The 24,013-nt window shown below is 45.4% G+C and overlaps 1 protein-coding gene across 8 annotated transcripts in view; it reads right to left on the bottom strand.

The window, feature by feature from the left end:
- LOC139267314 (clathrin coat assembly protein AP180-like) overlaps nucleotides 1-24,013 on the bottom strand; it is a 375,181-nt gene that overhangs the window by 256,362 nt on the left and 94,806 nt on the right. For all 8 annotated transcript variants that reach the window (XM_070885426.1, XM_070885432.1, XM_070885424.1 and 5 more), the window contains exon 3: nucleotides 11,768-11,910. In XM_070885426.1, the coding sequence (XP_070741527.1) occupies nucleotides 11,768-11,910 (143 nt within the window). The remainder of the gene's footprint in view (nucleotides 1-11,767; nucleotides 11,911-24,013) is intronic.

The following is a 24,013-nucleotide window of genomic DNA, read 5'->3' as shown; positions in this document are numbered from 1 at the left end:
ATCCAGGGAGCTCTGACTTTGGTTATCCTACCTTTACCCCTCGTGGGAATCACCTCAACTGTACCCGAACAATCCCCTCTTGCTCGATTACAGATTTGCCTGACAATCTTTAATTCTAATTTACCCTGGCCAGATCCATTCTCAATCCACTGAAACTGGCCTTCGTCCAATTAAGCATTTTTACTCTACATTACTCTGCCTTTTCCATAGCTAATCTAAACCTTGATACAATGATCACTGTTGCCTAAATATTCCCCTACTGACACTTCCTCCACTTGACCCACCTCATCCCCAGAACCAGATCCAGCAATGCCTCCTTCCTCATTGGGTCATAAACATACTGATCAAGAAAGTTCTCCTGAACACACTTCAGAAATTCTTCCCTCTCGCTGCCCTTTATTCAAGACTTAATGAAGTTCAAGCAGAAACAACTGTAATGGGATCTAGCACAAGAACTTAACATAAATACAATTCTATTTTGCTATCCGACAGCAGAAAAGCAAAATCATTCCAGTCCAGGAGAGTTGCAGAATATGTCTGTCCTCTCAGCATCAATTAAATTGATGTTCAGTTGGAAGCCTGTTGATATCTGATGTGTTAATTGACCCTCTCTGTCCATTGCCTGGATGTCCTTGCTTTTTCATCTGCACCTAAAATCCACCTAATGGAACAGTTTAATCATTTTTACTTCAGCAATTCCATCTCTACAATTCAATACATGCAGCTCAACTCTACAACTTGCCATTTAATTCATTGCCCCGAATGCCCAACAATCCACCCTTGAAGATCTTCGGATCTGCTAAGTGAATGACTTCACCGTAGACTGAATTGAGCAGATAATTGATGCAAATAAATATTTCCAAATAAATACTCAACTTACTGCAATGTATATTAAGAAAAAAACAAAGTTGACAGACGAGGATATGGGTTAAATCTTCTCTGACAAGCACAAGGGGGTAGATTTGCGCCTTCATTTTCGGCGGTTTTCTCGGCAGTACAGCGGTTTTTTGATGAGAAACCGCCCAGCGAAAGTTTTTCCTCTTATTTTTTTTATTTCATTTTATTTATTTATAAAAAGGCTTCCGTCCACATTTTGAAGAGGCCGCCGGGGAGCAACCGCCCAAGTGTACTGCCGAGAAAACCGCCAGGATCTAAGTTTGGCCTCAATGGGGGGCCTTCACACACCGCTGAGGAAACAGCCCACGAGAAACAGCCTGAAACAGGGCGGTAGGTGAGTACCCTGCAAAGAAAAGTTAGTTTTTTTAATTATTTTTAAAATTCTAAAACGGCAATTACCTTAAAAACTGTCTTGAGAATGTTTTCTAACTTTTTTTAAAAAGTGAAAAAATATTAAGTTTTCCCCTCTCCCTAGGCCCAACTGCAGCCTCGGACTAAATTTTAAATATTTACCATCCATTCTGTTAAGAACCACCCAGTTTCCCTAGTTTCAGCTTTAACCGCTGAGAAACCGCCAAGAATCCTGGTGCAAGATCCCTTTTCTCAGCAGCACTCGGGCGGTGAGGGGCTTTCGGGAAAGTCTAACCATTATGTTAATTCTCTGAAGAAAACCACTCACTCAATCTGCCTTCTTCTGCATATCATATTTTGCCAAGTCATTTTCATAATTATTTTCTTTAAAAAAAACTATGTGCAAGTGTTTTAAGAGGTAAATATTTGAGGTGTATTCTGCCATTCATGATTACAGAACTATGCATCTAGAGATGGCATATATAAACAAAGGTCACCAGCCTGCAGGCCAGTGGGAGCAGCAAAGTATCCAATCACTGAAACTCATACATTTCAAACCAATATTAGAGATGAATAATGCACTGCTGACTTTGGTGTCCCCAGTGATGCAAGGCAAAGGAACCGAACAAAGTGCCTTTGGTAGATTTATCACCAGCACTTCCCTGCAGCTTTTTTGGATAATGAGGGTAAAGCAATTATTTTGATTTACACAGTGGCATCAAGTTTTGGATTTTGATACCAATGCCAGGGAGGGGGAAAAACAAACATATTCAAGTTTCCAGCTCTAATAAATTCTTGCCTCAATGGGCGATCTGGAAGCCAGCCAGACTTCATTCGGAGTCATTGGAGTTAATTATTTATGCTTTTGGGTGCATAGCAGTCATTTGCACCATTTAAGCAATGACAATGGCAAAGCACAACTGGTAGCCTTTCCAAGTCCAGTGCTGTCAATGATACCAAATCCACTGCTGATGCTGGTCACTGAATGGCTTGATGTTCTACCCAGGTTGTTAAAGACAGTGGAATTGTTGTGTATCTGTAAAGCATGCACTCTCATGTTCCGCCACCAGGGAGTGCATCCCGAGGTCCCAACATCCCGTGGGAGCACTGTATATAGGCCGGCCCCTAAGGCATGTTCCTCACTTTGGAGTGTCTTAATAAAGACCGAGGTCACTGTTACTTTAACCTCCCTGTGTGCAGTCTCATCTGTGTTAGGAACACAGTAACTGGCGACGAGTATACGAATCCAACGCAAAGATGCAGCAAACTGTGGGCAGAGGACTGGGAAGCCTATGTTGAACGGCTAGACCAGTACTTTGTAACCAACGAGCTGGACGGAGAAGGAAGCGCTGCAAAAAGAACAGCAGTCCTCCTCACGGTCTGCAGGGCACCGATCTACAGCCCCATGAAGAATCTTCTGGCTCCGGTGAAACCCACAGATAAATCATATGAGGAGCTGCGTACACTGGTTCGGGAGCATCTTAACCCGAGGGAGAGTGTGCTGATGGGTGAGGTATCGGTTCGACACGTGCCAGCGATCTGAAGGTCAGGAAGTGGCGAGCTACGTCGCCGAGCTAAGGCAACTTGCAGGACAATGTGGAGCAAATGCTTAGACTTTTTTGTACTGGGCATTGACCACAAGACCATCCTATGAAAACCTTTGACTGTAGAGACACCGACCCTCAGTAAGGCCATTGCGATAGCACAGGCGTTTATGTCCACCAGTGATAACACCAAACAAATCTCTCAGCACACAAGTGCTAGCAATGTTCATAAATTAACTGGAACTGTGTTTGCGAGCAGAAATGTACAGGGCAGAAACCACAAATCTGCAACTGCCAGCAGGTCTCAGGTGACCCAGATAACTCAGAGTCCGCAACAAAGGATGAATGCAAGGCAATTCACACCTCGTTGGCATTGTGGAGGCTTCCATTCAGCCTATTAATGCCACTTCAAAGGATATGTTTACAAAAGCTGTGGACAATGGGGAACCTCCAACGAGCTTGCAGACAAGCTGCAAGCTCTGCAAAACCTGCTAACCACCACGAGGCAGAGGAAGATCGGCCCATAGTGGATCAAAGCAATTTTGAGCCTGAGAGAGAGGAGGCAGATGCTGACGTAAACGTGGTGTACACATTTGAAACGAAATGTCCACCTATAATGCTAAATGTAAAATTGAATGGCTTACCCGTAGCCAGGGAACTGGACACTGGCGCTAGCCAATCCATCATGAGTAAAAAGATGTTTGAGAGACTATGGTACAACAAGGCACTCAGACCAGCCCTGAGCCCCATCCACATGAAACTGAGAATGTACTACACCAGAGCTTATCACTGTCCTGGGCAGCGCCATGGTCAAGGTCACCTATGAGGGCACGGTGCACAAACTGCCACTCTGGATTGTCCCGGGCGATGGCCCCACACTGCTTGGAAGGAGCTGGCTGGGCAAAATCCGCTGGAACTGGGATGACATCCGAAGCTATCACATGTCGATGAGGCCTCATGTACCCAGGTTCTGAACAAATTTCCTTCCCTTTTTGAGCCAGGCATTGGAAACTTTTCCGGAGCGAAGATGCCAATCCACTTGGTCCCATTTACCACAAGGCACGAGCGGTACCTCATATGATGAGGGAGAGAGTGGAAATCGAGCTGGACAGGCTGCAACGTGAGGGCATCATCTCCCCAGTGGAATTCAGCGAGTGGGCCAGCCCGATTGTTCTAGTACTCAAAGGTGATGGCACGATCAGGATTTGTGACAATTATAAAGTAATTATTAATCGTTTCTCGCTACAGGACCAATACCCGCTACCTAAGGCAGACGACCTATTTGCGACGCTGGCAAGAGGCAAGACGTTCACCAAGCTCGATCTGACTTCGGCCTACATGACGCAGGAGCTGGAGGAGTCTGCGAAGGGCCTCAGTTGCATCAACACGCACAAGGGACTGTTCATCTACAACAGATCACCGTTTGGAATTCGGTCGGCTGCAGCGATCTTCCAGAGAAACATGGAGAGCCTACTCAAGTCGGTACCACGCACGGTGGTTTTTCAGGACGACATATTGGTCACGGGTCGGGACACCGTCGAGCACCTACAAAACCTGGAGGAGATCCTCCAGCGACTGGATCGCATAGGACTGCGGCTGAAGAGGTCGAAATGCGTCTTCATGGCAACAGAAGGGGAGTTTTTGGGGAGAAAGATCGCGGTGGACGGCATTCAGCCCACAGATGCCAAGACAGAGGCTATCAGGAACGCGCCCAGGCCACGGAACGTCACGGAGCTGCGGTCGTTCCTGGGACTCAACTATTTTGGTAACTTCCTACCGGGGTTAAGCACCCTCGTAGTGTTATTGCGTAAAGGTGAGAACTGGGTATGGGGAAAAAAAACAAGTAATTGCTTTTGAGAAAGCCAGAAACATTTTATGCTCCAACAAGCTGCTTGTATTGTATAACCCGTGAAAAAGACTTGTGCTAGCATGTGCTGCATTGCTGTACGGAGTCAGGTGTGTATTGCAACAAGCTGACGTTGCAGGAGCCATGTCAACTATGCGGGCCCGTTTCTCGGTAAAATGTTCCTGGTGGTGGTGGTGGATGCTTTTTCAAAATAGATTGAATGTGAAATAATGTCGGGAAACACCGCCACCATTGAAAGCCCGAGGGCCATGTTTGCCACCCACAGCCTGCCTGACATACTGGTCAGTGACAACGGGCCATGTTCCATCAGTACCGAATTTAAAGAATTCATGACCCGCAATGGGATAAAACATGTCACCTCTGCCCCGTTTAAACCAGCCTCCAATGGGCAGGTAGTACAAACAATCAAACAGAGCCTTAAACGAGTCACAGAAGGCTCACTCCAAACCCGCCTGTCCAGAGTACTGCTCAGCTACCGCATGAGACCCCACTCGCTCCCAGGGGTACCCCCAGCTAAGCTACTCATGAAAAGGACACAAATCCAGACTCTCGCTGGTTCACCCCAACCTGCATCATCAGGTAGAGAGCAGGCAGCAGCAACAAAATGTAAACGATGGTTGTGCCACTGTGTCACGGGAAATTGATCTGAATGACCCTGTGTATGTGCTAAACTATGGACATGGTGCCAAGTGGATCGCGGGCACGGTGATAGCTAAAGAAGGGAATAGGGTGTTTGAAGTCAAACTAGACAATGGACAAATTTGCAGAAAGCACCTGGACCAAACGAGGCTGCGGTTCACAGATTGCCCTGAACAACCCACAGCAGACACCATCTTTTTCAAGCCCACAACACACACCCAAAAGGATCAATGACACCACCCTGGACCAGGAAATCAAACCCATCATGCACAACAAGGCCAGGCTCACCCAGCAGCCCTGCAGGGCCAACAACACGCCAGCCCAGTGAGGGCATAGCCAACACACCAGGACTGACATTTGTACCAAGGTGGTCCACCAGGGAAAGAAAGGCTCCCGACCGCCTCACATTGTAAATAGTTTTCACTTTGACTTTGGGGTGGTGGGAGGGCAGTGATGTTATGTGTCTGTAAAGCATGCACTCCCATGTTCCACCACCAGGGAGCTCATCCCCTGAAGTCCCAAGGGATCCCAGCATCCCTTGAGAGTACTGTATATAAGCCTGCCCCCGAAGGCCAGTTCCTCACTCTGGAGTGTCTTAATAAAGACTGAGGTCACTGTTGCTTTAACCTCCCTGTGTGCAGTCTCATCTGTGTTAGGAACACAACAGAAATGATATCCAATCCAAATGCAACATTGAACAGATTGCAAGATTTTTAACATTGAGGACTGCCAAACATCTGTTACAACCAAGTACCTAAAGACTTGTATAACTACTCTAAATCACAAAACAAAAACTAAGAACCTACCTGCTGAACTTTTCATGAAAGTAATCTCTAAATACCATGCATCCACCGCCTAGTAGAAATAAATCGAAGGGTGATGTCACAGCCAAGGGGATAAGTGACTGGTGAGTGTTTTTCTTTTTCTTTTCCTTTATCAGTCGGTAATTTTTATCATTCTTGTTGCCAAATTAAGTTCATCGAGGGGTTAAGTCATGGCAGGAGAGCTCAGGCACGTGTCATGCTCCTCCTGTGCTATGTGGGAAGTCAGGGACGCTCCCAGTATCCCTGACGACGACATGTGCAGGAAGTGTATCCGGCTGCAGCTCCTGACAGATCGCATTGCGGCACTGGAGCTGCGGGTGGATTTACTCTGGAGCATCCGCGATGCTGAGGATGTCATGAATAGCATGTTTAGTGAGTTGGTAGACTGCAGGTAAAGGTTACACAGCCAGATAGGGGATGGGTGACCAACAGGAAGAGCAGTGGAAGGAAGGTAGTGAAGGGGTCCCCTGCAGTCATCCCCCTACAAAACAGATACACCGCTTTGGGTACTGTTGAGGGAGATGACTCATCAGGGGAGAGCAGCATCAGCCAAGTTCATGGCACCGTGGGTGGCTTTGCTGCACAGGAGGGCAGGAAAAAGAGTGGGAGAGCGATAGTGGTAGGGGATTCTATTGTAAAGGGAATAGACAGACGTTTCTGCGGCCACAATCGAGACTCCAGGATGGTATATTGCCTCCCTGGTGCAAGGGTCAAGGATGTCTCTGAGCGGCTGCAGGACATTTTGAAGGGGGGGGGGGGGGGGGGGAAGGTGAACAGCCAGTTGTTGTGGTGCATTTCGGTACCAACGATATAGGTAAAAAACAGGATGAGGTCCTACAAGACGAATTTAGGGAGCTAGCAGCTAGGAGCTAAATTAAAAAGTAGGACCTCAATTAAAAAGTAAGACCTCAAAAAGGTAGTAATCTCAGGATTGCTAAGTGTGCCATGTGCTCGTCAAAGTAGGAATAGCAGAATAGCTTAGATGAATACGTGGCTTGAGGATTGGTGCAGAGGGGAGGGATTCAAATTCCTGGGACATTGGAACCAGTTCTGGGGGAGGTGGGACCAGTGCAAACCGGACAATCTGCAGCTGGGCAGGACCGGAACCAATGTCCTCGGGGGAGTGTTTGCTAGTGCTGTTGGGGAGGGGTTAAACTAATATGGCAGGGGGATGGGAACCTATGCAGGTTGACAGAGGGAAGTAGAATGGGGGCAGAAGCAAAAGATAGAAAGAAGAAAAGTAAACGTGGAGGGCAGAGAAACCCAAGGCAAAAAGCAAAAAGGGCCACATTACAGCAAAATTCTAAAGGGGCAAAGTGTGTTTAAAAAGACAAGCCTGAAGGCTCTGTGCTGCAATGTGAGGAGTATTCATAATAAGGTAGACGAATTAACTGTGCAGGCAGCAAGTAACAAATATGATACAATTGGCATCACGGAGACATGGCTCCAGGGTGACCAAGGTTGGGAACTCAACATCCAGGAAGGATAGACAGAAAGGAAAAGGAGGTGGGGTGCCGTTGCTGTTTGAAGAGGAAATTAACGCAATACTAAGGAAGGACATTAGGTTGGATGATGTGGAATCAGTATGGCTGGAGCTACGGAATACCAAAGGGCAGAAAGCACTAGTGGGAGTTGTGTACAGACCACCAAACAGTAGTAGAGGGGTTGGGGACAGCATCAAACAAGAAATTAGGGATGCGTGAAACAAAGGTACAGCAGTCATCATGGGTGACTTTAATCTACATATAGATTGAGCTAGCCAAACTGGTAGCAATGCAGTGGGGGAGGATTTTCTGGAGTGTATTAGGGATGGTTTTCTCGACCAATATGTCGAGGAACCAACTAGAGGGCTGGCCATCCTAGACTGGGTGATGTGTAATGAGAAAGGATTAATTAGCAATCTTGTTGTGCGAGGCACCTTGGGGAAGAGTGAACATAACATGGTAGAATTCTTTATTAAGATGGAGAGTGACAGTTAATTCAGAGACTAGGGTCCTGAACTTAATGAAAGGTAACTTTGATGGTATGAGACGTGAATTGGCTAGAATAGACTGGCAAATGATACTTAAAGGGTTGACTGTGGATAGGCAATGGCAAACATTTAAACATCACATGGATGATCAACAACTGTACATCCCTGTTTGGAGTAAAAATAAAACGGGGAAGGTGGTTCAACCGTGGCTAACAAGGGAAATTAAGGATAGTGTTAAATCCAAGGAAGAGGCATATAAATTGGCCAAAAAAATGCAGCAAACCTGAGCACTGGGAGAATTTTATAATTCAACAGAGCAGGACAAAGGGTTTAATTAGGAGGGGGAAAGAGAGTACGAGAGGTTGCTTGCTGGGAACATAAAAACTGACTGCAAAAGCTTCTATAGATGTGTGAAGAGAAAAAGATTAGTGAAGACAAAAGTCGGTCCCTTGCAGTCAGATTCAGGTGAATTTATAATGGGGAACAAAGAAATGGCAGACCGGTTGAACAAATACTTTGGTCTGTCTTCACAAAGGAAGACACAAATAACCTTCCGGAAATACTAGGGGATCGAGGGCCTGATGAGGAGGAGGAACTGAAGGAAATCCTTATTTGGCAGGAAATTGTATTAGAAAAATTGATGGGATTGAAGGCAGATAAATTCCCAGGCCTGATACTCTGCATCCCAGAGTACTTGAAGAAGTGGCCCTAGAAATAGTGGGTGCATTGGTGATCATTTTCCAACAGTCTATTGACTCTGGATCAGTGGCTATGGACTGCAGGGTAGTTAATGTAACACCACTTTTTAAGAAAGGAGGGAGAGAAAAAACGGGTAATTATCGACCGGTTAGCCTGACATCAGTAGTGGGGAAAATGATGGAACCAATTATTAAAGATAAAATAACAGCACATTTGGAAATCAGTGACAGGATCGGTCCAAGTCAGCATGGATTTATGAAAGGGAAATCATGCTTGACAAATCTTGAGAATTTTTTGAGGATGTAACTGGTAGAGTGGACAAGGAAGAACCAGTGGATATGATGTATTTGGACTTTCAAAAGGCTTTTGGCAAGGTCCCACACAAGAGATTGGTGTGCAAAATTAAAGCACATTGTATTGGGGGTAATCTACTGACGTGGATAGAGAACTGGTTGGCAAACAGGAAGCAGAGTCAGGATAAATGGGTCCTTTTCAGAATGGCAGGCAGTGACTAGTGGGGTGCTGCAGGGCTCAGTGCTGGGACCCCAGCTATTTACAATATACAATGATTTAAATGAAGGAATTGAGTGTAATATCTCCAAGTTTGCAGATGACACAAAGCTGGGTGGCGGTGTGAGCTGTGAGGAGGATGCTAAGAGGCTGCAGGGTGACTTGGACAGGTTAGGTGACTGGGCAAATGCATGGCAGATGCAGTATAATGTGGATAAATGTGAGGTTATCCACTTTGGTGGCAAAAACACTAAGGCAGATTATCTGAATGGTGGCAGATTAGGAAAAGGGGAGGTGCAACAAGACCTGGGTGTCATGGTACATCAGTCATTGAAAGTTGGCATGCAGGTACAGTAGGCAGTGAAGGAGGCAAATGGTATGTTGGTCTTCATAGCGAGGGGATTTGATTATAGGAGCAGGGAGGTCTTACTGCAGTTGTACAGAGCCTTGGTGAGGCCTCACCTGGGATATTGTGTTAGTTTTGGTCTCCTAACCTAAGGAAGGACGTTCTTGCTATTGAGGGAGTGCAGCGAAAGTTCACCAGACTGATTCCTGGGATGGCAGGACTGACATATGAGGAGACACTGGATCGACTGGGCCTGTATTCACTGGAGTTTAGAAGGATGAGGGGATTTCATAGAAACATATAAAATTCTGACTGGACAGATTAGATGCAGGAAGAATGTTCCTGATGTTGGGGAAGTCCACAACCCAGGGACACAGTCTAAGGATAAGGGGTAAGCCATTTAGGACTGAGATGAGGAGAAACTTCTTCACTCAGTTGTTAGCCTGTGGAATTCCCAAACGCAGAGAGTTGTTGATACCAGCTCATTGGATATATTCGAGTGAGAGTTCGATATAGCCTTTACGGCTGAAGGGATCAAGGGTTATGGAGAGAAAGCAGGAAAGGGGTACTGAGGTGAATGATCAGCCATGATCTTATTGAATGGTGGTGCAGGCTCGAAGGGCCGAATGGCCTCCTCCTATACCTATTTTTTATGTTTTTATGTTTCTATCCAATTGTTCCTGCTCCACCCCCACATCCTGCACTGCTTGCATCGATTACTAATTTGAACAGGTGTACAACTCTAAATTGATTGGAACAATCAAGAAACCAGTGCTTGAATCCCTTACTTGTTATTATGCAAATTAAAAAGAAATCTCCTAGTGATAGGACCGGACTAAGCCATTCAGCCAGTCGAGCCTGTTCCGCCATTTAATTAGATGATGGCTGATCTGTACCTGAACTCCATTTACCCATCTTTCATCCATATCTGGATACTCTTACTTAAAAATGCATCAATCCTAGTCTTGAAAAGGATACTATCCTATGGGTTGAAACATGCTCCCTGATTTCATTCCTGAATGGCCTAGCTCAAATTTTAGGTTTGTGCCCCCTTGTTCTGTAATCCCAACAAATTAGAACTCTATTGATTTAAATCCATTTATAATTTTAAACACATCAATTAGATCACACTTCAAGCTTCTAAACTCAAGGGAATACAAGCCAAGTTTGTGCAAGCAGTCCTCATAATTTAACCATTTTAGCCCCGGTATCATTCTGGTGAACCTGCACTGCAGCCACCAAGGCCTATATATCCTTCCTGAGGTGCCCAGAACTGAACAGTAGTCCAGACCTATGTGTAAGCATAACTTCCACCCCTTTGTATACCAACACCCTCGAGATAAAGGAGTTTCTGCAGAGGAAACTAAGCAATTAATTTCCTTGCGTGTAAGCTTCGTTTGTTTGAGGATAGGAGATAAAGATATATATCAGGCATTCAGGTCAAACAAAAGTCCAACTTTTGTCAATGGTTATTGTATTTTTCAGTTTCAAATCAGCAGCATGCTACAAATTCTTCCAGACACAAAGATATTTATTGATTTGTGAAAGCATTGCATTAACAGAAAAACAAGGTGGCTCAAGCAAGACAGTTATATTCTATTAAGGTTTGTTGGATCAATGCATCAGATCTTGATTTGTTATAACCTTGAAATTTAGAGATTGCCGCTAGTTGTGTCCCACTTATTGGGAGCACAAATTTGAGAATCTGGTGCAGTGGCCAGTATACTCAATTCTCAGTGTTCCAGAATTTCCATTATGGAAAAAAAAATATCAGTGGTCAGAAAATCAGGTGCACTAATCTCCACATCAGATTCTGTAATCTGCACTTGCATCAAGTGAGGCTCTATTCAGGGCTTGTATTTATGTATATGAAATCCAATTAAAATTAACGTGGCTAACTGTAAGAAACCAGTACTTCATTCATTTTCAAAGCATAAATGTGGGACATCTATTTGTATCATTGACTTATCCACAGTATAAGCTACAGTCCATTACCCAAAGTCACAATAATCCTAATTTCCAATGTTAGAATTTGCTCCAACATCAACAAAAGTAGAATTTACATTAAATAACTTCTCAGCCACATTGAATAAAATTTGAAGAATTAATAAGCTGTACCTCATTGCCATGGACCATCAAATGATGTGTAGTAACCAAAGCCTTAAAAACCACTACCCAGCTGCCATTTGTTGCTCTCTCGAAAAGAGTGTCGGCCATCTGAGGTATGTTAACATTGGTCTCATTTGTAGCTTGTATAAGATCTGAAAAGACAAAAATATCAGATGCAATTCAGAAACTGTATCAGAGGAAAAACACAGCAAAACAATATGCCGTTAGCTTTTACAAATGGAATAGCAAATAGTTCAGTCTGTGTAGAACACAGTAAGCAACTTAAAAAAAGACTTCTGATGTTAGATAATTACTAAAAACGACAGACATTTAAACCTTATTGTGCTGTTTAAAATCATTTGCAAAGATCGATACTTTGAAATGTAAGCTGCGGCATTATTCAACACAATCTATTATCACTCATGGTTTCGATTTTGATTAGCAAGAAAAGCTGTGTGTTTGGCAAGTACAGTAAAATAGGTGTAAAAATATAACAAAGTTATATTAACCTTATTTCTATAGAAACATTACACTTTTCTATCAGGAGAAAGTCTCCCAGATTTGACTGCTGGAGCCAAGTCAAGCCAACACAATACTTAAAATTCAGCCATCATATTGCAGCTAGCAATTAATTACAAAAAAGCCCAACTGTGTGGGAGGAAGACCGAAAAATAAAAGCACACTGCCCCGGCAAAAATTGTCCCAAATTATACAATATGGCCCAAGTCTCACAAGGATGTTCCAGTGCCTTGGTGATATCTGCAAGTCTATTTTCTTCTTTCCACTGATAGGATAAAGAAATGCTTTTTTCTACCGCAATATTCATGCTATTTTCTCAAATTTTGATCCCCATTTCATCAATTGTTACTGAAAACCTGCACCTCTAACTTTCTTGTCTAATTTCCCTTGCATTTTTGATTTCAAACTCCAAACCAAAATGAGGTGTATATGCTTCTATTTGTTCTGATGTTCCTACTACTCACCTTAAACTTCTGATTGCCTTCCAATTCACTAAATTAATCTACTGTGCCATTTGCTATAATTCTCAAACTTTGTCAAACAAAATTAAATCTACCACTTCGACTTTTTTCTGCTGAAATCACTATTCTTAGCAATGGTTATGCTCAGCACCACCAATGGCTTAGCTTCTATATTAATTAGACAGGCATTACTTCCAAGTGTTTGGTTATCCTGAATGAACTTTTACCCATTGTTAATCGACATAACTATATTCCTGATTTCTCATCATTCACTCCCACCCCAGTATATTAATATGCTTGACTTTTCACTCACCTCCAATTCTTTTACACTATACCAACTTCCCATCACTGGACTCTATTCATGGCCACATATCCGCCTTGAAATATCCTGCAGAAATCAATCTTTGCAAACCAATCTTGTCTCGTTTGGAACTCTAAGTCAATCAAATGCTGACTTTTCATGCTCGAACTCCAGGATTTGTATGAAGTGCAGCAGAATGGTGAGCCAAGATGCAGTTATGTATTAAATTTGGTAGAATGGGAAGAATGGAGTATGAAACCTTCCATGCCAGCTCTTCTGATGTTTCTGTGAAGTAACTAATGCTATTCAAGCTGATGCAGAAAGTTTCATTCTTCCCATTTTGTCAAATCTGGTACAACTTGGTCAGCATGATTTAAACTATTCTGCCATTTCAATTCATCCTATTGCACCTGGTACCTCAATCAATCATTCAGAAGCATCCATGCCTTCATTATCTTTGCAAATCCACAATTGGGCATACAACTTTATTAAAAAGTATCAACAGCTGTTTTATTTCTTCTCTGCATCTGCTTGTTCTAGTTCCTTGCTAAAAATAACTTCGCAAAATCCTCCTTACCATCTCATATTTCCTGATGGTATAGTTAACCTGAGTTTGACCTGATATGGTTTACATCCCCCAAAGAAAAGGCTAACATTTGTGACTTTCCTTTTGCCTCCAATAATTTAGTTGCTCCATTCTGTTCTACCATTACAGCTCACAGAGTTTTATTCCAGCCAGGTTTGTTGGACCATCCCTTCTTATGTATTTCAATAGGAAGTTCTGGTCCTATGGTATCTCGCAAGTCCTTAAGACGTATGCCTCCACACTTGAGTTGATCATCGGTCAACTCTTGAAATTCTTCCTATCTGGTTGAAATTCCCTTATGTTTACCTTCTCCTTAATTTTAGAAAGTTAGCTTTCTTACTTTTCCAGTTAGACCCCATGGTCTTTACATTTGACTCCTTCTAAACTTGCGTTTCAAAGTATGCATTACTTTTAAATTTCTGGCCTTATTCATGACCATTGTGAAGGCCAATAGTATCTTGGCCTTTATTGCAAAGGAGATGAAGTATAAAAGCAGGGAAGTCTTGCTACAGCTATATAAGGTATTCGTGAGGTCTCACCTGGAATACTACGTGCAGTTTTGGTTTCCATATTTACGAAAGGATATACTTGCTTTGGAGGCAGTTCAGAGAAGGTTCACTAGGTTGATTCCGGGGATGAGGGGGTTGATTTATGAGGAAAGGTTGAGTAGGTTGGGCCTCTACTCATTGGAATTCAGAAGAAAAGAGGTGATCTTATCAAAAGATTATGAGGGGGCTTGACAAGGTGGATGCAGAGAGGATGTTTCCACTGATGGAGGAGACTGGAACTAGAGGGCATGATCTTAGAATAAGCAGCTGCCCATTTAAAACAGAAATGAGAAATTTCTTCTCTTGAGGGTTGTAAATCTGTGGAATTCGCTGCCTGAGAGCTGGAGGCTGGGACATTGAATAAATTTAAGACAGAAGTAGACAGTTTATTAAATAAGGGGATAAAGGGTTATGGGGAGTGGGCAGGGAAGTGGAGCCGAGTCCATGATCAGATCAGCCATAATCTGATTGAAGGGCGGAGCAGGCTCGAGGGGCCATATGGCCTACTCCTGTTCCTATTTCTTATGTTCTTATGAGGCATGGTTTCTACCATAGCTTTCACTGGCAAGCTTATTAGCTTATCTTGCAACCCCGAAAACCTACTCGAATACTTAAATTTGTCATTGTCATTGATATCGCCATTTAGCATCAAACTTTTAAGTTCTGCCATCATTCACTTCTGAACAAGTTATGGTATAGTCTCTAACCAAAGCTATACTCATGGCTATCTAGATTCCCCTCAAATTGTTTTATCTGTGCCATAGCTGATGGTTCACCCTTTTACTTTTTCTGTTAACTCATGAGTTACCCAGAGCTCTGTCCTCATTCTGCTCCACCTAAAAGTCAATGGCCTCAACTACTCATCATCCAAATTTATTTATTATTGCTCACTATTCCATTTAACTGCTTTCAGATTGGACACCCTCACCACATACAACTTTCATTTCTCAAAGTGCAACAGTTGAATTACTACAACTCTTCCACCGTGTCCTTAAATGTGGCAATTTTCAAACAGTTTCTTCATGCTCTTTACATCCTCACTATACTGAAATCAACTCTCATTCCTTCCCAGTTTTTTTTCTTCCTCCAGGTTCCTCCCGACAACCTTCAGACTTTTAAAATCCAAGTCGAGAAACATCTAATATTTAAAAATGTGGGTGAGTTTTTGAGGGATGCTGGAGTTGGAAATGCAATACCCTGTATTTCTTAAAATTCAATACCAGCATTAAGCATAAAGAGCGAGTTAGATGCATTGTACTCTGCTTCAACAATATCCCTTGTATTCAGCTTTAATCAAAGAGGTGCATCCTGACTACAGCAAAGTGACATTTTTCCACTTCCGACAACAGCCATCGTGTGACTTCTCTGGATGAGATAGGGCCCGAGACTGACTGTTCATGGGATAATTAATGCCAAATTACAGACAGATGTGTGATGTGTGCTGTGGGCTCTTACACGTTCAGATCACAGTTGGGACTGCTCAAACTCATTTTATATCGGATCAGAGAATAAACTTTCACCCCATCAGTTTGGGCTGGATTTAACCCAAGTTCCAGAAGTGAAAGGCCAGTTTCTAACCCACTACAACATTCCCTCCTAATCTTTTGATTCCTTATTTCCTGTGTTTCTTTTTTATTCATTTCAATCTGGTCATCCTTCTTTGTCCTTCAACTGGATTTCTCAAATTAAGTTAGTGCCTAGTAAGGAAACAAAATCATGTCAAAAACTTCAACATTGCGAGCAGATTTCTCCCACCCCCCCACAGCTTGACATGGTTCAGAACCCTTGGCAGCGAATTCTGTGACCAAACTAAAACCTACAATTTCAAAATAAGACAGGTGCTCAGTGAATAAATCATCTGTACTTTTCCAAAAATGGGTTTCTGATTACTACTACTCATGAACAACATGTTTGGTTCTCAGGTTTCTAACAATTGCCTCGATTTTAAAACTATAGCTATAAGAATGCAACAGATGAAATAACATTGCATTGAAGATTACATTTCAATTTTATATTATTCAGTGCGACAAATACAAAAAGAAAATGAAAAACTGAAGTAATTTGAAAGAAAACAATTTTCAGGTTCAGATGTTAAACCCTTTGTTCCCATGATTTGTGGCATCATCTGAAGTCCTCAATCAATGGCCCAGATTTTCCATCAGTGGAACACAGTCCTTCATTGAGCTGACAGCTGGCCACAGAGCAGAGACAGGGGATCTGTGGCATGTGTGAGCAGTGAAAGAAAGAGTAGCTCTTCAACTAATCAGATTGAAGAATCCTCACATACACGCAGTTTAAATCAGGAAGTATAAATTAGAATATTTCATCCTTTGTAAAATCCTACACAGAAAGTGAAATAAAATGAGAGAAAGAAAGATGGGATTAAGAGAAAGAGATGAGAGACAGATCTCCAACATTAATTAAATTCTGAAGGAATGAGCCTCCACACTTGTAAAATTAAAATTTCAACGGCAAAGAGATTATTTGGCAATAATTAGGACATACCACACTTAAAAAATTCACTTACACCTGACTGCGCCAGCCCCAACTTTTTCTGTCTTGTTTAGTGGGCAACATGTAGGTAAGTACAGCAACTTCACACCCTTACATGGATTTCAATGTCAACTGGGGCAGGCTAACACGGACAGCTGCATATGTACAGAATCCGTAAGCAGCTGTGCGATTTACTCCATAGAAACAGTGAGTGACATTAGACTCACCGTTATTCTTAATGCAATATTCGGGTCAATATATTTAAATCTTCCATTTGTCCAGCTTCTGTCACATGCCAAGTGTATGCTACACTTCGATCAAAATGTACCATTCATTAAAAAAAAGCCAACGCCATTGCCCAATATATCAATATCAATTAGCAGGCTGGAAGCAGATACAAAAAGTAGCAAAATCGAGAATCAGCAGTGTTCAATAAAAGAAAAAAAACACAATGGAATCAATTAAATCTTTCAAATCATTTCACAACTGTTTTCAGGTGAAATTTTCTTTCATCACTCAGGTCAAATTATACTACGAAAAGTAGAACATAAACCTACAATTTTGAAACAATTACTAAAAGCTTATTTATAAAATGAATCATTCAAATTTTAGAAATAACCTAGTTCTTCCTGCACAGGCCTGTCCTTTCGATGCTTCAGTCCCAGAGTTGGACATTTGTTCCCTAGGCGAATATTACCAGCTGCTATGGATAAATTCTGCTGTGCGAGAGATACATCATGACACTCAAATGTAATTTTCATCTTGCTCCTGTGAAACTACAATACCCAGAACACAGTGTGACACAAGAACACAAGAAATAGGAGCAGAAGCAGGAGCAGGCCATTTGGCTCCTCAAGCCTGCTCAGCCATTCAATAAGATCATGGCTGATCTGATCCTGGCCTCAACTCCACTTCCCTGCCTGCTCCCCATAACCCTGGACTACCTTATTGTTCAAAAATCTGTTTATCTCCACCTGAAATATATTAAAAATATGACCCAAGCCACCACATCTCTCGAGTAAAGAATTCCAAAGCTTCACAACCCTCAAGAAATTCCTCCTCATTTCCATTTTAAATTCCCCCACGAGGGGAAACATCCACTCTGCATCTAACCTGTCAAGCCCCCTCAGAATCTTATACGTTTCAATAAAATCACCTCTCATTCTTCTAAACTCCAATGAGAAAAGGCCCAACCTGCTCAACCTTTCTTCATATGACACCCCCTTCATCTCAAGACTCAACCTCATGAACCTTCTCTGAACTGCCTCCAATGCAAGTATATCCTTCCTTAAATAAAGAGACCAAAACTGCATGCAGTACTCTCAAGAGCTTGTACAGTTGCAGCAGGACTTCCCTACTTTGATACCCCATCCCCCTTGCAATATAGGCCAACATTCCATTTGCCTTTTTAATTACTTGCTGTGTACCTGCTTTGTTTTTAGTGTATAGTACAGCATCGAAAATATGGATTTCCAAAATTCGGGATGTTCCGAAATCTGGACTGCTCCCACCTTTGGCCCCGGTCCCCCCTCCCCCCTCCCCTCTCTCTCTCTTCTCTCCCACCCCCCTCTCTCTCCCTCTCCCACCCCCCCCCCCTCTCGGTCCCCTCTCTCCTCTCTCTCCCCCACTCTCCCGATCCCTCGTCTCTCTCTCTCTCTCTCTCCCCCCCGTCCCCTCTCTCTCCCCCGCCCCCTCTCTTCTCCCCCCCACCCCCTCTCTTCTCCCCCGTCCCCCCCCGTCCCCTCATCTCTCTTCCCCCGTCCCCTCTCTCCTCCCCCCCCCCTCTCTTCCTCCCCCCCCATTCCTCTCTCCTCCCCCCCCCCCCATTCCTCTCTCCTCCCCCCCCCCACTCCTCTCTCCTCCCCCCTTCTCTCTCTCTCTTTCTTCCCCCCCCCTCTCTCCTCCCCCCCCTCCTCTCTTCCCCCCCCTCCTCCTCCTCCTCTCTCTACCCCCCTCTCTCTCTCTCTCCTCTTCCCCTCCCCCCCCTCTCTCTTCCCTCCCCCCCCCACCTACCTCCCCCACCGCCTCCCCCCATCCCTCTCTCTTCCCCCCCCCCTCTCCCCCCGTCCCCCCCCTCTGCCTCTCCCCCCCGTCCCGACACTCTCTTCCCCCATCCCCCCTCTCTTCCCGTCCCGACACGACACTCCCTTCCCCCATCCCCACTCTCTTCCCCCGACACACTCTCCCGTTCCCCCCTCTCTTCCCCCAGACACTCTTCCCCCATCCCCCCTCTTCCCCCAGACACTCTTCCCCCGTCCCCCCGCTCTTCCCCCCCAGACACTCTCCCCGTCCTCCCCCTCCCTCTTCCCCCCCGACACTCTTCTCTCTCCTCCCCCCTCTTCCCCCCCCCGACACTCTCCCCGTCCCCCCCTCCCTCTTCCCCCCCCCGACACTCTTCTCTCTCCTCCCCCCAACACTCTTTCCTCCCCCCAACACACTCTCCTCCCCCCCCCTCCCTCTTCCCCCCCCCCCCCGACACTCTCTCTCTCTCCCCCCAACACTCTTTCCTCCCCCCTCTTCCCCCCCCCAACACACTCCTCCCCCCTCAACACTCTCTCCTCCCCCCTCAACACTCTCTCCTCCCCCCTCTTCCCCCCAACACTCTCCTCCCCCCTCTTCCCCCCCCAACACTCTCTCCTCCCCCCTCTTCCCCCCCAACACACTCTCCCCCCCCCCCCCCAACACTCACTCCTGCCCTCTCTTCCCCAACACTCTCTCCTCCCCCCCAACACTCTCTCCTCCCCCCCCAACACTCTCTCCTCCCCCCTCTCCCCCCCAACACTCTCTCCTCCCCCCTCTTCCCCCCCCCCAACACACTCTCCTCCCCCCTCCCAACACTCTCTCCTCCCCCCTCTTCCCCCCCCCCCCAACACTCTCTCCTCCCCCCTCTTCCCCCCCAAACACTCTCTCCTCCCCCCTCTTCCACCCCCAACACTCTCTCCTCCCCCCTCTTCCCCCCCAACACTCTCTCCTCCCCCCTCTTCCCCCCCCCAACACTCTCTCCTCCCCCCTCTTCCCCCCCCCCAACACTCTCTCCTCCCCCCTCTTCCCCCCCCCAACACACTCTCCTCCCCCCCTCTTCCCCCCCCCCCCCAACACACTCTCCTCCCCCCTCTTCCCCCCCCCAACACACTCTCCTCCCCCCGCTTCCCCCCAACACTCTCTCCTCTCCCCTCTTCCCCCCAACACTCTCTCCTCCCCCCGTTCCCCCCAACACTCTCTCCTCCCCCCGTTCCCCCCCTTCCCCCCAACACTCTCTCCTCCCCCCGTTCCCCCCCTTCCCCCCAACACTCTCTCCTCCCCCATTCCCCCCTTCCCCCCGACTCTCTTCCCCCGTTCCCCCCTTCCCCCCGACTCTCTTCCCCCGTTCCCCCCGACTCTCTTCCCCCGTTCCCCCCGACTCTCTTCCCCCCGTTCCCCCCGACTCTCTTCCCCCGGACACTCTCTCCCATCCCCCCTAACACACTCCCGTTCCCCCCTTTCTTCCCCCGACATTCATTCCCGCCCCCCCTTCCCCCGACATTCATTCCCGCCCCCGTCCCCTCTCTTCCCCCAACACTCTCCCCCGTTCCCCCCTCTTCGACACTCTCCCGTTCCCCCTCTCGTCCCCCCTACATTCTCTCCCGTCCCCCCCCCTCTTGCCCCCCGACTCTCCCGTCCCCTCTCCTTTTCCCTCCCCACCTCGGCCCAGGCAAAGACGTTCCGAAATCTGGAAATGCCCAGAATCCGGAGCAGCCTGTGTCCTGAGACTTCCAGATTTTCGACACTGTACCTATACTAGCACTCCGAGCCCTCTGTACCACAGCATTTTGCAATCTCTCCCTATTTAAATAATAATTTGCTTTTTTATTTTTCCTATCAAAGTAGATAACTTCCCACATTATACTCCATCTGCCAAATGTTTACCCACTCACTTAGCCTGTCTATATCCCTTTGCAGATTTTGTGTCCTCCTCACAACTTGCTTTCCCACTCATCTTTATATCAGCAAATTTGACTACATTACACACAGTCCCTTCATCCAAGTCATTAATACAGATTGTAAATAGTTGAAGCCCCAACAATGATCCCTGTGGCACCCCACTAGTTACAGTTTGCCAACCTGAAAATGACCCATTTATCCCGACACTAACAGAACAGTTAGCCAATCCTCTATCCACACTATTATCCCCAACCCAGTGAGCTCTCATCTTGTGCAGTAACCTTTTATGTGACACCTTAGAGTAATTTCTGGAAATCCAAATACACGACATCGACTGGTTCCCCTTTATCCACCCTTCTCGTTACATCCTCAAAGAACACCAGCAAATTTGTCAAACATGACTTGCCTTCCATAAAACCATGCTGATTCTGCTTGACTGCATTATGATTTTCTGACTGTCCTGCTGCTACTTCCCAATGACAGATGTTAGACTAACTGGTCAAAAGTTTCCCGCTTTCTGTCTCCTCTCTTGAATAAGGGAGTTACATTTGCGGTTTTCCAGTCCGCAAGTTTTTGCAGTGACATAATGGGTACAGTAATATACTAGTTATGGTACTGAACTGGGAACCCAAAAGTTGAGAATTCATGACAACTACTTTACGTAGTCTCCGTGACTACACCTTAAAAGCATTTCAATGGTCGTGAAGCACTTTTGGATGTCTTGAGAATATGAATGGCGCTATACAAATATAAGTTCTCTCTTTGCAACAGAACCAGAGCAAAATGTTTATGAAGCGCTTTGATTCTGACCTTGGACATTACAGCCAGAATGAGCCAACCAGGCTGAGCAACAGCTAATCAATACCTGAAATATCAGGTACAGAAAGGAAGCAAGAAAAAAAAAAAAATTTGAAATCCTCTCTTTCTCCTCTCCACCAGCATGACACATTACTTAATTATACATTTAAAATTCAAGTGTAAACACTGCAGTAAATCTATCACATAAATTAAAGAATGGAGGTCAGGAATCATGGCCCAGAAATAATAAGCGCAAAATACTACAGATACTGGAAATCTGAAATAACAGAAAATGCTGGAAAACACAACGCCAATCAATATCTGTGGAGAGAGAAAGAGAGTTAATGTCCTCTTTACGCAGGCTCTCTACTTGCTTAAGAACTGTTAATCTCTAGCAACAGCCAGTTACGATGAAATGTCGTTGATCTGAAACTTTCTCTTGGCTGTCTGCCATATTATTTCTGGGATAAAAACTGATAGCATATCCAGTGGATCATGCGAAAAAGTGGTAATCCCACTTTAGGGCCATAATTTCGCCAAGTGGCGAGACCAGTGCGGCCGGCATTAGTGGCGTGTGCGGAACGCGCTCCCGGCTCCATTCGGCCCTCAGCACAATCTTCCGTTGATGGGGCTTGTTCAGCCTGGCCTGCGAGATTCCCGGCCAATTAACAGGAAGCGGGTCTGATGACGTCAACTTTTTTTTGACAGTTGTTCTGACAATGTTCTACAGCATTGAGGTGTAGCAAATACTGACAAGCATTACACAAAGGTGCACAGCTGTAACCAGGCTCTCCCACCACTCCCTCTAGATGCTTATGGAGGGAGTCCAGCACACAAGAAGATTCTCTTCCCTTCCAATGGACGGAAGAGACCTCACCAGGACACCAGCCTGGTTGCACATTGCACAGGAGGGCACAAGCAAGGATGTCGTCAGGAGGAGCTGGCTGCAGTGGCGCAAACCTTTCAATGATCTCATTACTGCAAAGCCACACTCAACCTCATCCTGCTGGGCCACTCATCAAATCCCCATCACTCTGCATTCCCTACCCTACTCCCGCACAATCTTACTCACACCAACTGAACTTGTGCCTCCACCCATTCCTCTCTCTCTCCCTCCCTCATCACTTCCCCATCTCACTAGCCACCCCTCACACTCATCCTTGTCCAATCATACCAACTAATAATTTCATAGGCGGTCCCTCGAATGAGAATGACTTGCTTCCACATCAGTTCACAGATGTTTCAATGAAGGACCCGATGTTCCAGTCCTGAACTCCAATTAAAGGGGTAGAAGATGCCTGTGCGTGGATTTTTTCAAACTCGTGGTGACCGTGGCACATCAGCCACCACATGGGCTTGACAGAGCTAGGCCTTTATCCAGTGGCGAGGGTTAACCAGGACGACTGGAAACCTGCTCTGCTGCATGGACATATGCGCACACATCGCAGTGTGGGCTGGCCCGTGCTGCCTCTGGCATCTGGTATTGTGTAATAATACACAAGGGTAGGCACTTGGGTGTTTTAGTCAATGTTCATGTATAGTTAACGTTGGTGTAGTCAAACATTGAAATCTTTATTTTCAACACTTTGCATTCTTGGACAGAACTGTGTGCACCTTTGGAAGTGGCTTAGTGAGTTGTAGTGAATGGCCAGACATAAGGATACCCTGCACAATGATGGTGTGTGTGAAAGGAATGGCTTGGGCTTTGCAGAGATGCTTTATGGTCATGTGGGGTGCTGCCAACCTGGCACATCATGTGGCAGCCAGGTGTACAGCATGAAGTGAAGTAAACGTGGCCATGGTGAGGCTATCCCTGGCAGCAATGTGGTCAGGTGCTGATGTCCTGCGCAGCATCAGGTGACTGCAGAGAAGGTTGGTGGTGTTGTTGGTGTTGGGGCTGATTGTGGTGAGGACAAAGGTGAGATTTTTTCAAGGGCACCGATGCTGCTGGAATAGATTGCAGGTGAGGTGCAGATGACCGAAGCGATCCGTTAATGGTGAGAGAGGTTGCTCCAAGGAGGTGACAGTGAATAGCCAGTTCACTGCAAACACTTCCGCACTGCATACAATTCAAAAGTTTCTTCTGACATTGGAAAGTGAACAGCTGTGAAATGGTAGCTTTCATACCACTTCTGCAGCTTCAACTAGCTAAAGCAATGGAGAGGGAACCCGACACCTTTATCTGGCGTGAAACCAGAGGGATGGCAAACTCATTTTAAACTTGGTAAAATCCTTTTAAATACCTTTAAATTACCTCTTAAGCATCTTAATTGACTGGCCCGCCATTTGGCGAAGGGTCTGCAATCCGCACGCAGACCCGACAGTTGAGAAACTGACATTGGAGGCAGGTTCAGAACGGGATCTCGTCCACTGTCAATCAGGGCCATTTTGACAGCAGGCCCGCTTCTAAACCTGCACTTGCAGGACTGGGACGATTCCGGCCGAGAAGTGTTAAGAAGACAACTGATGAATCTCTCTGAATCTTGAGAATTTAGCTATGAATACTTTTTATGGGAAATTTAAAAAGGACAAGTTTTAAATGTTTAAACACCAAGTATTCTCAATCTTTTTGGAGTTAGAAATATCCTAAAACAATAGATTTTCACATCTAACTAGCTATAGATACGA

Source organism: Pristiophorus japonicus, chromosome 7 (genome assembly GCF_044704955.1).
Source record: "Pristiophorus japonicus isolate sPriJap1 chromosome 7, sPriJap1.hap1, whole genome shotgun sequence".
NCBI lineage: Eukaryota > Metazoa > Chordata > Chondrichthyes > Pristiophoridae > Pristiophorus > Pristiophorus japonicus.
The sequence above is the reverse complement of the archived record's forward strand: the minus strand, read 5'-3'. Positions and strand labels throughout refer to the sequence as shown.